Source organism: Podospora pseudocomata, chromosome 7 (genome assembly GCF_035222375.1).
Source record: "Podospora pseudocomata strain CBS 415.72m chromosome 7, whole genome shotgun sequence".
Classification (NCBI taxonomy): Eukaryota; Fungi; Ascomycota; class Sordariomycetes; order Sordariales; family Podosporaceae; genus Podospora; species Podospora pseudocomata.
This window is the reverse complement of record NC_085891.1, coordinates 3,500,995-3,515,177: the sequence shown is the minus strand read 5'-3', so window position 1 is coordinate 3,515,177 and position 14,183 is coordinate 3,500,995. Positions and strand designations below refer to the sequence as shown.

At 52.8% G+C, this 14,183-nt stretch overlaps 7 protein-coding genes across 7 annotated transcripts; 4 read left to right on the top strand and 3 right to left on the bottom strand.

Moving 5' to 3' along the window:
• Positions 1-89: 89 nt before the first annotated feature.
• On the top strand, positions 90-1,298 carry ZRT2 (low-affinity Zn(2+) transporter zrt2; the record flags this gene model as incomplete). The annotated part of the gene is made up of 1 exon (XM_062894010.1): positions 90-1,298. The coding sequence occupies one exon, from the start codon at positions 90-92 to the stop codon at positions 1,296-1,298; it is 1,209 nt and encodes a 402-aa protein (XP_062739867.1).
• A 429-nt stretch (positions 1,299-1,727) lies between these two features.
• Positions 1,728-4,086, bottom strand: QC762_711580 (uncharacterized protein; the record flags this gene model as incomplete). The annotated part of the gene is made up of 5 exons (XM_062894009.1): positions 1,728-2,599; positions 2,650-2,909; positions 2,933-3,011; positions 3,071-3,599; positions 3,761-4,086. The coding sequence occupies 5 exons, from the start codon at positions 4,084-4,086 to the stop codon at positions 1,946-1,948; spliced, it is 1,848 nt and encodes a 615-aa protein (XP_062739866.1). The 3' UTR covers positions 1,728-1,945.
• Positions 4,087-4,740: 654 nt separating this feature from the next.
• RPS19A (Protein component of the small (40S) ribosomal subunit) lies at positions 4,741-6,398 on the bottom strand. The gene is made up of 4 exons (XM_062894008.1): positions 5,832-6,398; positions 5,588-5,603; positions 5,161-5,514; positions 4,741-5,104 (listed from the first exon to the last, which is right to left on the bottom strand). Exons 1-4 carry the CDS (start codon positions 5,862-5,864, stop codon positions 5,049-5,051), a joined length of 459 nt encoding a protein of 152 aa, XP_062739865.1. The 5' UTR covers positions 5,865-6,398; the 3' UTR covers positions 4,741-5,048.
• Positions 4,814-8,951, top strand: QC762_711560 (uncharacterized protein; the record flags this gene model as incomplete). Its single annotated transcript, XM_062894007.1, has 4 exons — positions 4,814-6,522; positions 6,630-6,908; positions 6,961-8,068; positions 8,119-8,951. The coding sequence occupies exons 3-4, from the start codon at positions 7,468-7,470 to the stop codon at positions 8,949-8,951; spliced, it is 1,434 nt and encodes a 477-aa protein (XP_062739864.1). The 5' UTR covers positions 4,814-6,522; positions 6,630-6,908; positions 6,961-7,467.
• Positions 8,952-9,924: 973 nt separating this feature from the next.
• Positions 9,925-10,978, top strand: ISA2 ([4Fe-4S] proteins maturation; the record flags this gene model as incomplete). Its single annotated transcript, XM_062894006.1, has 2 exons — positions 9,925-10,335; positions 10,396-10,978. 2 exons carry the CDS (start codon positions 9,925-9,927, stop codon positions 10,786-10,788), a joined length of 804 nt encoding a protein of 267 aa, XP_062739863.1. The 3' UTR covers positions 10,789-10,978.
• RPL7 (60S ribosomal protein L7) lies at positions 10,823-13,872 on the bottom strand. Its single transcript, XM_062894005.1, has 4 exons — positions 12,655-13,872; positions 11,998-12,109; positions 11,648-11,814; positions 10,823-11,587 (listed from the first exon to the last, which is right to left on the bottom strand). Exons 1-4 carry the CDS (start codon positions 12,663-12,665, stop codon positions 11,128-11,130), a joined length of 750 nt encoding a protein of 249 aa, XP_062739862.1. The 5' UTR covers positions 12,666-13,872; the 3' UTR covers positions 10,823-11,127.
• On the top strand, positions 12,850-13,897 carry RPS14B (ribosomal 40S subunit protein S14B). Its single transcript, XM_062894004.1, has 4 exons — positions 12,850-13,072; positions 13,138-13,192; positions 13,322-13,482; positions 13,540-13,897. The coding sequence occupies exons 1-4, from the start codon at positions 12,988-12,990 to the stop codon at positions 13,689-13,691; spliced, it is 453 nt and encodes a 150-aa protein (XP_062739861.1). The 5' UTR covers positions 12,850-12,987; the 3' UTR covers positions 13,692-13,897.
• The last annotated feature ends 286 nt before the right edge of the window (positions 13,898-14,183 follow it).

Genomic DNA, 14,183 nt, shown 5'->3' with positions numbered 1-14,183 from the left:
CGGAATCTTACAATCTTTGCGCCCACAGCTTTCCGGCCCGGCCGATCCTCCTTCTCAAGGGCCGTACCGCCCGCACCAAACCTTCCCCCATGTGCCCGTCGGTAAACCTCGAAAGAGAAGGCTGGTCAAATCACACAATGCAGCGCTCGGAGCTGTTACTCAGAGATGAAGCGCCAGCGCCTAGCTGTGTAGGCACACTGTCGAGCAGAGATGATCTGGGATTGCGTATCGCCTCCGTCTTTATCATTCTACTTGGCTCTGCCGTCGGTGCGCTTTTGCCAGTATGGTTGGCGAGGAGCTCCAAACTGCGCGTACCCAAGCTTTGCTTCTTCGTCGCCAAGTATTTTGGTACAGGAGTCATCATTGCAACCGCTTTCATGCATCTCCTCTCGCCAGCGTCCGACAACTTCCGGGATGAATGTCTTGAGCACATTCTTCCAGAGTATGATTGGGCTATGGGGATCGGTCTAGCAACCGTGATGGTCATGTTTCTCCTCGAAATACTCGTTTCACGCTTCGATTTCGGCTTTCACTCTTCACATGGGCACCAGGAACCCCCCGAGACACTCATGGTGGATAGTGCTGCACTGCGCCCGGTCAGCAGCGGCTTGCGAATGCACGGCCGAGAACTTGTCCCATCCAGCAGCCCAAGCGGAAGCCCCTCGCCAGTGGCCAGCAGCATCGAAGGTGGAATGTGTGGTAAACACCAAATCCCAGTGTTGCGCCACGAAGTCAGTTACCCGCCTGGGGGGGAGAACCACCTGGGCCATTTGCGAGATCATATCGAGGGCGACGAGCATCCCAACTTTGCGGGGCAGATGACGGCCCTGTTTATCCTCGAGTTTGGTGTCATATTTCATTCCATCTTCATTGGTTTGACCCTCGCCGTCACAGAAAACTTTACTGTGCTTTTTGTTGTGCTGGTATTCCACCAGACCTTTGAGGGTCTTGGCTTGGGTGCCCGCCTTGCAACGGCAACATGGCCTCCGGACGCTAGAAGATGGACGCCATATGTTCTCGGGACTGTTTACGCCCTTAGCACCCCTCTGGCCATCGGTATCGGGCTTATAGCGAGCAAGTCGATGTCACTGGAAGCTACCACCAGCAAGATTGTCAATGGTGTGTTTGATGCAATCAGTGGCGGCATCCTTCTGTACACTGGCCTCGTCGAGCTACTGGCTCACGAATTCATGTTCAACCCCGAGATGCGCAAAGCCGGTTTGCAAATGCAACTGTGCGCGTATGGTTGTGTGTTTGTGGGCGTTTTCGTCATGGCTCTCCTGGCAAAATGGGCTTGATTGGCAGGTACCTCCAGTATCAAAAGGTCGATTTTCGATTTTGGCATGGCGTTGGAGTTGAATCGGGTACAGGGTGAACGTGCATCATGCTGGGTCATGTTTATGACGGATGAATGGTATATGGAAAGAGCAATAGAGAATTAGAGTAATGATCGGTCCGTTTGATCAGGGGACAAACGAAGAGCGGGGGCATGAAAAATGCCCAAAATACAAAAGATATGATGGTACCTTAGACAGGCATGGCTTACGCGCCATGGACTCTCATCATGATGTTCACGTAAACAGGAACATTGTTGGTATTGTTTTATGAGTACTCGGGTTGCTCATGATAGAGCTGAAATTGAATAGGTACATATATATCTTGACATAACATTCGTGATCGAGGCCACGACCAACACCATGGGCAATATCTTCCGCCCTGCAACAGACCTTCTGACTTCCTGTTCCTGGCCCTCCTTTTATGGACTGCAAACAACAACAGTAAATTACATTGGAATCGTGGGATTGGAGTTTACGGCAAAAAGCCCATCGCTGAGCACCGGCGCAAAAAGCCCACCAACTTGCCGTAATAGTCTCGACAAAAGGTAGAGTACACAACGAAGCAAAGGAAAATGGAAAAAACACACAAACAGGACAAAGCAAAACAGTCAGTCAAACCGAGAAGCAACTGCTCTTGCGAATGTGCTCCTAGACCTGAAGCTCGATTCCCGCCGAACTTCCCTTCTATTTCTAGGGTTGGATTTCCCCCTTCGACCTATAGATGTCTTGGGCTTGCCACGGGTCGTGCGGACGTCAGGCTTACTTCCATTGTCGTTGGTTCCGCCCACGACGTCAACGTCGTTGTCCTTGATGGTGCCAACGCGGCCCTTCTTCAACTGTGCGGAAAGCAAGGATTCCGGCGCCTCTGAAGTAGCGGCTCCAGCATATGTAAACCGCTCAAGATTGAGGGAGACTTGGGAGCGGTAAATGGGGTGAAGCAGTGGCTGTCGAGAGGCTTGGGGTGGGCTCGTATGGGCGACAGGAGACTCGGTATCGGATTCATGCCCGTCATCTTCAAAGTAGGCTGAATGCCCGCCCATAGTTGACACGGGGTCAACACTCTGCGTTCGGCCAGGGACTTCAGAGCCAGGAGATGACACAGGGCTTTTGAAAGCAGGTCGGTGTGGGAGCGAGAAGGTAAGGACTGCTCCATTACTAGGATCAGCTGCATCACAGATCCGTCTAGAAGAGGCCTCGATGTTCTTCTGGATTCTGTTCAGTGGCTTTGCTACTGGTCTAAGATCTGTGGATGGGAACACAGTCTACTAAGATGGTCAGCAAAGTTTATAATTCAAGGAGACACGGAGCATACAGTATCAGGGGCTGCAGTCCCATTGTAAATCCCACCATGGCTACGAGAATGAGGTTGGCGAACACCTTTGTCTTCAGTCCCCTTTAGCTCTGTCTCGGATTGAATGAGCGGCAGTTGCATGTCATCCTCTGATGGCCGAGTCTCTGTGTCCGTGCATCGCTGTCTTCGTCGTCTTGTTGGATTGCCGAGTCGGAAGATGGGCGACTCATCTGTGCTTCCTTTTGGCTGGTACATTTCTGGCATGTACAGTTTGGACACCCCTGTGGTCCAGATGCCCGATTACCCGTGACGCAAAATGATATCGACTCGACACATATTAGGATCCCAGTGATCCGCTTCAGCTGGTGCAAAAAGTCCCAGCACTGAGTCCTTTGGCATTAGCAAACATCCTCATACTCGAGGCCAGCTGGGGATTACTTACATCTTGGCACGGCTCGTGGTCAAGAAAGAGCATAGCCTCCCGGTAGTAGTTGGGGACATCTGCCCCTCGCAGCTCCCTCAGGCGCTCAATATCTGACGTGTTGAAGACTTCCTTTAGGGCCTTCATTACCCACCAGACGGCGAGCTTTTTCTCAACATGGCATGCCGCAAATCGGCCCTTATGCTCGGGCAAAGCAGTCTGGTTGCCGTTGTCCCGCTGGGACGCACGAACCTTGAGGCCATGGAGGTGAATAACATCCCTAACCCGCTCTGTCAAGACAACGTTATCAAGAACCCGAGGACCACGGCCTGGATTTGGCTTCCAGCCGCTGACTGCAAACTGCTCAACCTTCACATCTTTGGGAGAAGTGGTGGCAGAGGCTATGAAGCCCGCGGTTGTACTAAGAAGCTCATTGCCCTCTTTGCCTGGCTTGAATGTCTCGAAGCCACCTACAGGCTTGAGAATGACCAGGTCCTTGGCACGCTTGTGCAGTCGGCTGCGCGAGTAGTGGTGATTGCCAATTCGACGACTGCACTCTGTTAGGGATCTGTGAAAGGAACACATATTGTAAGGGTGGACCAGAATGCTTATCAAGATCGCAAAGCGGCGGGATATTTCAGAATTATGGCAATTCTCCTTCTCTCACGTTGCCGACTTCGGGAGATTGGGGGAAAGCCCAGGCGTTGGTACATCTTTGGCTTTCGGTCGAACAATGAAGCGCGCGAGTACTCCCAGGTGACACGGCCTTGAAGGTCTTGTGCTTTCCTCGAAGCGCTATATCTCAACAGGAGCTTCGCAATAGCGAGACGACCATAGAGAACGGCTGTCATGAGTGGTGTTGTCCCATGTCGGTCGCGCGCTTCGATAACTTTTCTTGTACCGCCAGGTGACGTGGAGGTGCTCTTCAGGAGCTCTCTCACATGTTGAAGGTCGCCATTGAGAGTCGCAATATGGAGTTCTGAGAGCTTCAACGCCTCCCGAGTAAGCTTAATCGAAGTCGAAGAGAACGTCTCCATTTTTTCGACGGCGTCATGAAATGCGTGGGTTGAGGTCAAGAAAGTGAGAATAGCGAGAGAAGCTTGGAGGAAAGATTGATGGACCGGGCGACCAAGGAAATCTAGGCTGAGGCTCTCGGTCCTGGACGACGACGACCTTAGGTCGGATGCCTAATAGCTGGGGCACTTGGAAAGAGCATTAGAAGGAAGTCGCGGTCTCGAAGAAGCTGAAAGGTTGAAGCTTACCTTGATAACTAGCCACCTAGGCAACAGTAGACAAGGGGTGGTGGGTAGTGGTGACCAAGGAGTTACTTTGGAACAGGGGAGACAGCGCAGTGTGGTTGGATTACGTCGGCAACCATGACGAACTAGAGGGAATGGCAGGTGTCTACCCATGTAACGACTCGAAGTAGCGAGTGAGAGATGCTTCTCGGAGAGTGCCTTTCACAAAGAAGCGATCGGGTACCTTCCCAGCCAGGAGACAGAAGTGGTTAACTACTTATCTAAATATACGCTTGTGAGAAACAAAATGGTAGGCTAGATGTTGAGACTGGCAGCTTGCTTGGGTCATAAGTGGTTAAGGACACAGCAGGAGAATGTCGTCTGGAGGCCAACGTTGGCATTTGACAAGGTAACTGGGTGTGCTGAGCAGTGGAAACGTGGCCTACGTGTCAGTCACGGAGAAGATGGTACTATTGTTTGTTTGACTTGGTTTGTTGGGTATTGATTTACGCTCTACGCGCAGGAAAGCTGGAGAAAACACCGTCTTATGGCAGATATGCTTCAAAAGCTAGCACATATAAAGCCAGCTTGGTCGCCTAGGTGAGCGAGGAAAGGCATGATCAAGCAAGCCATTAAATCCTTTTTTGACGCCTAACCCATATGCTACCGGAAATCCATGCCATGCCGACCCTTCCGTTTCACATCTTTGCGTACTCAGCAAAGAGCCTGGTGTGTAAAGCGACTGTTGGAAAAGACGACATTTACTCGTCATCCTCATCCTCCGCACCCTCAGCCTCAGCAACGGTCTGGGCAATACCTACGTTTACGTACGTTAGCAAACTGCAAACGGCTCGAGAAATCAAGTAAACTCACGGTCAAGATCACGCTGACCCTGCTGCGTGATGCGGCGGCCACCCTTCTCCTCATCCTGCTCAAGGACCTGGATCTTCTCAAGAGCCTGCATGATCTTGCGATCAACGCTGCCGGAGGCCTCTACGTGGTGGGAGGGGCGCGAGCCACGGTTCTTGGCGCTGCCGTGAACGCGGCGGAGGCGGCCGACACCAACGGTCTTGCGGAGGTAGACGTGACGAGCGACGGCAGCGGCACGGACGTAAAACCAGTCGATGTCCTGGGGAGGCATCTCCTTGGCGGGGCCGGTTTTGACGGTGTCAACCCAACCGGGGACGGGGAGCTTGCCCTGACGCTTCAAGAAAGCGGCGTAGGCGCCTATTCAGAGTCAGCCATTTGCCGCACTGCGCACCAGACATATCGAGGCAAAACGAAGCAAAGCAAGACTTACCGACGAACTTGTGGGCCTTGAACCAAGCAACACAATATGATTAGCACAATTCCGTCTTCAGAGATCTTTCGACCCCCTCACGCCTGCTCCCATCATCTTCCATGTTGCTGTCTTGACCAGCGGTCCATCGTCGTCGGCCAACCCGAGCCTCGTTTGAGGAAGCTGGCAGCGACTCGGATGGCGAAAGAGAGTGTTCGGGTCTCGGTCGCAAAGGCCGTCATGGCGAAGGGCTCCCAAAACTTACATCGACATCGCGAACGGTGACTCCTCCAGGCATTTTGGCGGTGTGTATGGGGTGATTTGGCGGAGATGGGTGAGGTTGATCGTTCGTGTCGGAAGCTGTCGTTCGGAGTCGGACAAGGCGCAATCGCAATTGAGGTCTGGTATCTGGAAATTTTGCGGAGTGGACGTCTTGGCAGAGAAACGTTGATTAGGGCTGTGGCCCTGGCAAAGAAGCGGGGCGGTTTGGAGTGAATCAAGTCTTTGACCCTAACCCTTGGTGTGTCGACAATTCATCTCACACATGGCCCATCACGCAGGCAGTTGGAGCCGTGTATGCAACCTTGCGTCCATGATTCATCTGAACATCTTCACGCGGTGACCGACCCCAGGCCAGAGCACACAACCGCCGTAGTCTTCTCTTATCTACCGGATCCCATCTGCCAGACACCCAGCACCAAGCTTCCCACATGGTCGGCCTCAAGAATGGGCTCCCGGCGAGTCTCAGTTGCACCGAGCTTGAGGGTCTGAGACCCGGGGAACCATCTGAAGATGTAGTAGTGGAGATATACTAGAATACGCAGGACTGCAGGGGAGACGGACTTCATGCATTCGAGTGGTAGTAATTCTGCGCGCTCGAAGTCCCATGTACTTTCTCTTCTGTATGAGGTGGTGTAGGCAGCAGGGATTTGCAACAACATTTAACCATCAACAATGTGAGTACTTGAATGAGATTCCCAGACAACGTTATATACAGCTCTCGTCTACCTCCGAGAACATGAAAGCTTTTTACCTATGTATTAAATGGGAACAAGACTCACAGGAGAGGCCACAACGGTGGGTCGATACTGCTCGACGTCATCCCGGCCCACTGGTTCAAGGTGGGGCCTTCAGCGACGGATTTTCTTTGATCGCTGCAAACACGAAGGACAACAGCATGGAAGCCAGGGTCACAAAGTCCCTCTTCCTCTCTTTCTGCAGCCCTTTTCTTCGAGGAACTTTCGTTGAGACGATGGACCCTCTCCATATCCTGCGTTCTGTGCCGCTGTTGCGAGGGTATTGTGTGGTGGACGACCCCCGATCTTGGCGCCATCTCTGACAGGTACCGTTTCACAGCCCAGGCCGTGATCTCCAAACCCCAGCCCAAAATTCAGCGACTGTGCAGGTCACCCGCTGGCGAGTGTGTCCGGGATGTGCTACAGGGGTGCAGCCCTCCTTTTTGGGCCAAACACATCCCATCTTTTGGCAGGCATGTAAGCCGTGGAACCAAGCTGCCCTGCCATCGGTCTCTCCCAGCGTCAACAGACAGCGCTTCGCTCTCCGATGGCCTTTTCCGCGCGTCTATCAACAGGAAACATTTTGCCCTGACCCCTGCGTTATCCTGTCATCAGCACCATCCCAGACTCTGATCAAGGATCAACTGATCGGCCCCTGAACCGCCATCCTGGATTTTGCAGGCCATCGCCTTGGTCGCTTTCAACTTCGGCACGAAACAGCCCTCCAAGTGAGCCTAGGTGTACACACATGAGAGACCATGAAACCCCATCATGAAGTCCCTTTTACCCCAAATGCCCGTGTAGGGGGTGATAGGGCCTTCTTGTGGAAGCCCATGAACAGGGATAAGTAGCCAGGCAGGGCCGTCCACTTCGTCTGATATATCTATGGTATATATCCCCTTCACTCAACTTTCAGCGGGGTGTTGTGCATATCATTCATTTCTCACGTTCCTTCTTCATTTCTTTCTTGTCCTTCTTTTCCAGTCTGCTGCGCGGACATCCATTCCTTTCTTCGAGCAGGTTGATCGGCTGTTTTCTGCCGTCTCTCATTCATTTTCATCTACAATCATGGTGTCTTCACTCACTTCTTTGCTGGCCTGGGCTGCTGTCGTGGGAGCCTCCCCGCTTGTACGACATCGGGCAGTTGACTCCCTCAATGAAGAGGCCACGGTCGAAGCCCATCAGAGGGACAATGGTGCTACCCGGGCTTTCTCCAACGTTGAGATCCGAACATCAGACGGGAAATGCCTTTTCGTTGACGAGCTGTCTGGAGATTTCCGAGCCAACCTTACTCCTGTTCAGATTGCGGACTGCGGTTCTACTGATGGGCAGGGCTGGGACGTCATCACTGCCGGCGCTCATATCAGAGGCGATGGCGTGGCCCTCATCGTGTCATCCTTGACCAATGCTTGCCTGAACTTTGATTCACGTCGACAAGCCGGGAATCAGCTTCTGCTCTTCTCATGCGGCGGTCGAGCGGATGGAGGTAAGATTATTGGACTGATTGAATAAGAGAATGTATGCTGATATTTTCAGGGGGTGATGTGACTGACTCTCAGCTGTTTGACTTTGACGGCGGTGCCGGCCCGCTTTCACTGAGCCCTCAGAACGAAGGAGGAAACTTTTGCGCAACCGCAAGGGGGAACACTCTTGACATTGCGAACTGTCAGAATGGAGACGCCAGCCAGACCTTCACCATTGGTGGTGGTGCCCCGGCTAGCGGCAACAACGATGGTAACGGCGGCAACAATGATGACAACAACGGTGGGAACAACGGAGGCGATGAAAATGCTGGCAACGGTGGAAATGGCGGAAATGGTAGTTCTGGTAATCCTAGCGGTACCTCCACCTCGAGCTGTACTAAAAGTACTCGAACAGTAACTGTTACTCCTACGACCACACCTTCAGCTGCCCCTGCCCAGTCAACCACCACTGCCCCTGGTGCCGGGAACGGTAACAACAACGATGGCAACAACAACGGCGGCAACAACAACAACAACGGCGGCAACAACAACAATGATAATGGCAATAACAATGGCGGTGGGAGCATCCCCTCGGTCAACCCTACCGAACCTGTGCCCGTGTCTCGTGCCGGCGGTACTCTCCAGCCCACTGCTGCAGCTCAGTCTCATCAGCGGGACGAAGGCGCTACCCGGGCCTTTTCCGATGTCACCATCAGGGCACCAAACAACAAGTGTCTCTTCATCGACCCGACCGCTGGCGACTTTCGACAGAATTTGATTCCTGTCTCGCTTGTGGACTGTACAGGTAGCCCGAACGAGAAGTTTGATGTTATTACCGCTGGTAAACATAACAACAACCGGGAACTTGCTGCTTTGATCGTGAGCACTCTGGTAAGTGATCCCTAACCATTACCATCACCACTAGCTTGCTTTTGGAGAATGTTACTAAGACAACTGCTTTGATAGACCCAGGGCTGTATCAGTGTTGATCTCAGACGCCAGCCAGGGGACACCGTCACTCTGTTCTCATGCGGCGGACGTGCTGATGGTGGTAGGTCCATCTTTGCTTTCCCCCCCTTCGTCCAGGATATAGCGCACCAAGCTAACAGACCTTTTTTCAGAGGGAGAAACCGATGGTGCTCAGTTGTTTCCTTTCCTTGGGCAGACAAGCTTTGCCTTGGCACCACAAAACGAAAGGAATCAGACTTGCGTCGTGCCTGGAAACGAGAGACTTGAAACCGGACCATGCGCTACTGATGGATCTGAATTGTTCTCGATCTTCGAGTAAACGCAACACTGAAGGTGTCAAAGGGTGCGATCCGGATCTATGATTTCGGACCGTCGATTACTTGGTACCGCGGAGGATGGTGATGGACTTTGGCTAGAAATTGGCTTCTTTTTCACTTCTGTTTTAACCCCCCTTTTCTTCGATTCTTGACTATCTGTATTATAGGGTATTATTTTGGGACTGGGAAGGCGTTCTGGATATCGTAGACTTGAAGACTCGGACATTCTGGATCTTTGGGATTACTGGAATCACTTGACACACATGAGATCAACAAGAGCAACGAGATCCTGCTTCAGTCTTTTCATTTCATTCGGCTTCAAGGTGGTTGTTGTGTAACTCAGTTGTCGCCGCCGGTTGTAAGCGCTGGTGAATTAAGACCAAAACCACCCCACCATGATTGGTCAGCGCTTTGCAGCTTCCCGGGTCTCGGCCCTGACATCACCGGAAATTTTGCAAACCTCCCGCCATCGCTTGCAGAACGGCACCGGCATTTCACCGACAGACCAACCCTACCTAACAGCACCTCGTCAACGGCGCTGAGCATCCATCCCCTGAATACAACTGTTCCTAAAGCCGTCTGAAGAGTCAAGAATGCCACCACTGCACTGTGTCAACCCTCCCGCCACCGCGAGTCTCTTTATCCAGCTCAGCATGCGCCGCCGGGCCATCGCGACCTCCCCCTCCATCCTCGATCTTCTCCTCCCTCTGCCAGTGCGGAGCGCCTCTGGGCCAACTCGGGCGCATCACTCTGTGTCTACTGCACGCAGTCGCCAAATACCTCACCAATCGGGCCCCAGCCAAATTGCCGCGAGGAGTCCTAGATCATCATGGCGTCCTTGCTCTCCCCGAGGTAATCTCACAAGGCGGAGCTTCACAACCACGATGCCGCGGTCTGCCGCCACCACCGCTCCCCCAAGCGGTACCACCCGTGCACTCTTCAATCCCCAAACGGACGATGATGGCCAGGAAATGATGTTGGAGATCACTCCGCGCGCAGCCAAGGTTCGTCCCTGCTATTCAAGTCCGGCTCGTTGAGCTTCCCTCTGACGAGGTATTTTACAGCGTCTCTCCGAGATTATGGCCAAGGACTCAAACCCATACCTCGCCCTTCGTATTCAAGTAGAGTCCGGTGGCTGTCATGGGTTTCAATATTTGATGAAGCTGGTCACTCTTCCTCCTTCACTGCCTTCCTCCTCGGCAACCGACGGGGCAGCAGAGAGTACATCCGCCATCGGAGAAGATGATACTATCTTTACCTTTGCAGCTGATGGTGAGAGTGCCCCAACTGATTTGACAGCTCCAAAAATCATTCTTGACACTCCTTCTCTTGAGCTTTTAAAGGGGAGTAAGGTGGACTTTACGATGGAACTTATTGGATCGCAGTTTAAAATCGTGGACAATCCTCTCGCTACAAGTAGTTGTGGGTGTGGCACAAGCTTTGACATAAAGATATGATAGCCTCAGGGAGCATTGCGCAATGATAAGCATGTAGGGCTACTTGTTTGGGGAAGACCTATGTAATAATAGACATCAATGCCTGGACGTTGTTCAAATCACTTCATATCAGGGGGCGGAAACACATTGAGCAACAGCTTCATAGAATTGGGCTGTGTCCTGGCCAGTAAGGGGGCAATCTACTTCATCAACTGTGGGAAGAGTGGTGTGCAAGAACGACTTCGTGTTGTGGTATTGATTCCCCGGAGCCACCCAACCCCGGCTTCCATTTAACGCCATGCACCCATGCCAATTCCCATGACCAAAGACAAAACCGCAAAACCATCAAAGTCCCCCAACTTAGTTCATCTGGCGGATGAGAGCGTTGATATGCTCCTCACGATTGCCAAGGTCACCACCCTCGATGAAGTGCTTGAACTTGCGGGGACGGAAGCCACCGTTGGGGTTGCTGAGCTTGAAGGGCCAGAGGAAGTTGGCAGCCTGCTTGAAGTTGGGGCCGACGGTGACGATCTCGTGGATGAGATCCTCGATACAGATGATGCCGTACTTGCCAAGGTTCTCCTCGACGATGCTGTTATCGGTGAGGGCAATGCGCTGGCCGTTGACCTTGCCATATCCGCGCTTGTAGATGAGCTCCTTGACGCTCTTGAGGTTAGGGTAACCGTAGGCAACCCACGGCTCGACCACCTTGATCATCTCAGCGGTGGCCTTGGTGACGCGGACGAAGACACCGTTGTTGATCTGGAGGAGACGGAGAAGCTGAAGGATCTTGCGGGGCTTGGGGGCAATCTTGTTGATACTGTGTGGACGTGTCAGTAATGACTCAGAGATGACTATAATTTTCAGTGTGGAAACATACCCCTTGATGCGGACAATGAAGATCAACTTGGCCTCAGCGGGGATGTGGAAGGCACCATCCTGCTTCGCAGCACGCTGGAGACGAATCTTCTCGCGCTCAGTGTCGCGGTACTCCTTAACGTACTTCTCGGCACGCTTGAAGATGACACCACGCTTCTCCTTGCGGGCCTGTAGAGATGAGTTAGCACAATGTCCACGACATGTGCCTCCAAAGTACAAATGTCATCATCCATTGGTTCGATCAGACCCGAAAGATGGTTAATTTAGCAACAGCATTGACGTATCTAGTCGCTAGGTTTGTTGTGCATCATATCGCCCCTCCAGACTCAAAACAAAGAGATAAAAACTTACAGCCTTGACCTTCTCGAGCTCGGCAGCGCGCTCAGCGCGGGCCTTCTCCTGCGACTTGCGCTTCTTCAGGAGAGTCTCGGGAACGAGAATGTCGTTCTGGGTGGGGACGGAACTAAAGTCAACAGATCAGTACGAGGTCCGGACATACACGAGGTATGCGGTAGAGCGCCGTTGGAGAACTGCTGCCTCAGTGCGGCATTCTCTCGTGGCTGACTCGATGTTTTATGTCAGTCGATGGGCGAGCTCGAGTGTGAAGTGACCCTTGCAAGCCGTACACAGTGTAGAGAACCCCATCTGTCGACAATCTGAACCGAAGTCCAAATAAGAGCTTGCGAGCGCAGGGTTATGGTCCTGACAGGCCTCAATGAGGCTTGCTTGGGCCACATCACCAAACGGCAAATGTTTTTAAGGGAGGAGACAAGTCTTCATCCCCAACACCCCATGAGACGTCTCTCAGTCCGCAGGCCACACACCACCAGGCTTGCAAGAAAGAGGGAGAACCATGGGAGGGATCGAGCTGGAGCGATGCTCGGTCTGCGAAGGCAGAGTCGAGAAAAGCGTCCAGTGAGAGGACCACGCCAATCTGCAGAATCTCGTCGAGCGATACACGACGATACCATTCAAGGGCTGAAGGAAAACATCGGGGGTGAGGCATACGTAGCGGCCATTGTTCCGGTTGTCGACGTCGGCGGAGGTTGTCGTGCGTTGCAAAGAAGCAGCGAGAAAGAATTTTCAGCGGTGGTCGCGAGAAAAAGGGTTGGCGAATTGGGAGCTTGGGTGGGGCGGTCGGTACGGAGTTACTTAGGGCTTTCCACTCGCAAATTATTTGTGGCCCCGCACCTCTTTTTTCTGCATTCCCACACCGCCAAACTCCACACGGCGACTCTTCACCGCACCACTGCCTGCCAAAAAATCCGAATATCTGGGGATTGTCCACTTCGAAACTACAACCGCAAATTCCCAGGTCAAGTTTCCGGATCACCAGTCAAAATGCCCCCCAAGAAGGTCGCCCGTCCTGCCCAGGAGAACATCTCCCTCGGCCCCCAGGTTCGCGAGGGTGAACTTGTCTTTGGCGGTACGTTTTTCCCTCATCAGGATGGTTCGGTTGGGAGCTCGTCATCGCTAACAGTTCCGGCTTAGTTGCGAGAATCTTCGCCTCGTTCAACGACACCTTCGTCCACGTCACCGATCTGAGGTTTGTAGGCTCCTGAATATGGAATATATGGCAACATTGGGCGACAAGAGGAGGACTCGACGCCTGGTGCTCGTGGGAAAGCAAGACATGAAAGGTTGAGGTTCAGAGGCTAACTTTGGGTGATTCCAGTGGCCGCGAAACCATCTGCCGTGTTACCGGTGGTATGAAGGTCAAGGCCGATCGTGATGAGTCCTCTCCCTACGCTGCCATGTTGGCTGCTCAGGACGTTGCGGCCCGCTGCAAGGAGCTTGGCATCACTGCCCTCCACATCAAGATCCGTGCCACTGGTGGTATGTAACCCGCAAATGTACCCAATTGTCGAATCAATCGCTGATCAATTTGAATAGGTAACGGTACCAAGACTCCCGGCCCCGGTGCCCAGTCCGCTCTCCGTGCCCTTGCCCGCTCCGGCATGAAGATCGGCCGCATTGAGGACGTTACCCCCACTCCCTCCGACTCTACTCGCCGCAAGGGTGGTCGCCGTGGTCGCCGTCTCTAAGTTATTGGGACAGCGGTGGTTGCATTTTTCGGGCTGGACTTGGTTCATATCTGGGTTTCACTGTGGCGTTGACAACTACGAGGGGAACGGCGTGGGATTGCCTGGTCTCCATATTCTTGCGTTTGTCACATGTTGCCTTTGGCACGACTGCAGTTGATGAAAGAAAGAATCAAAAGAAGGTGCTACTGAAGTAGCCACCCAAAAAGCCCGTGTCATCTTGATTGTGACCTTCTGTTTGCCTTGCTGATTTCTCCAAGCCTCTACCCCTATTTCATCATTTTCTGTGCCCTCGGTGCTTTGAATAGACCCCGTGTACCTTTACGGTAGTAGTTGGTAATATGCTGTTGTGAGGGTATTCAGGAGACAGCAGCGTGCCCTTTATACCCTCGCAAGACTACACTAAGGTCATGAATCTGCATCTCATTACTTGGTAAATTCCAGACAAGGCATCAGCCAATTACTCAACTTCCTATTGCTTTGCCGTCCTCGACA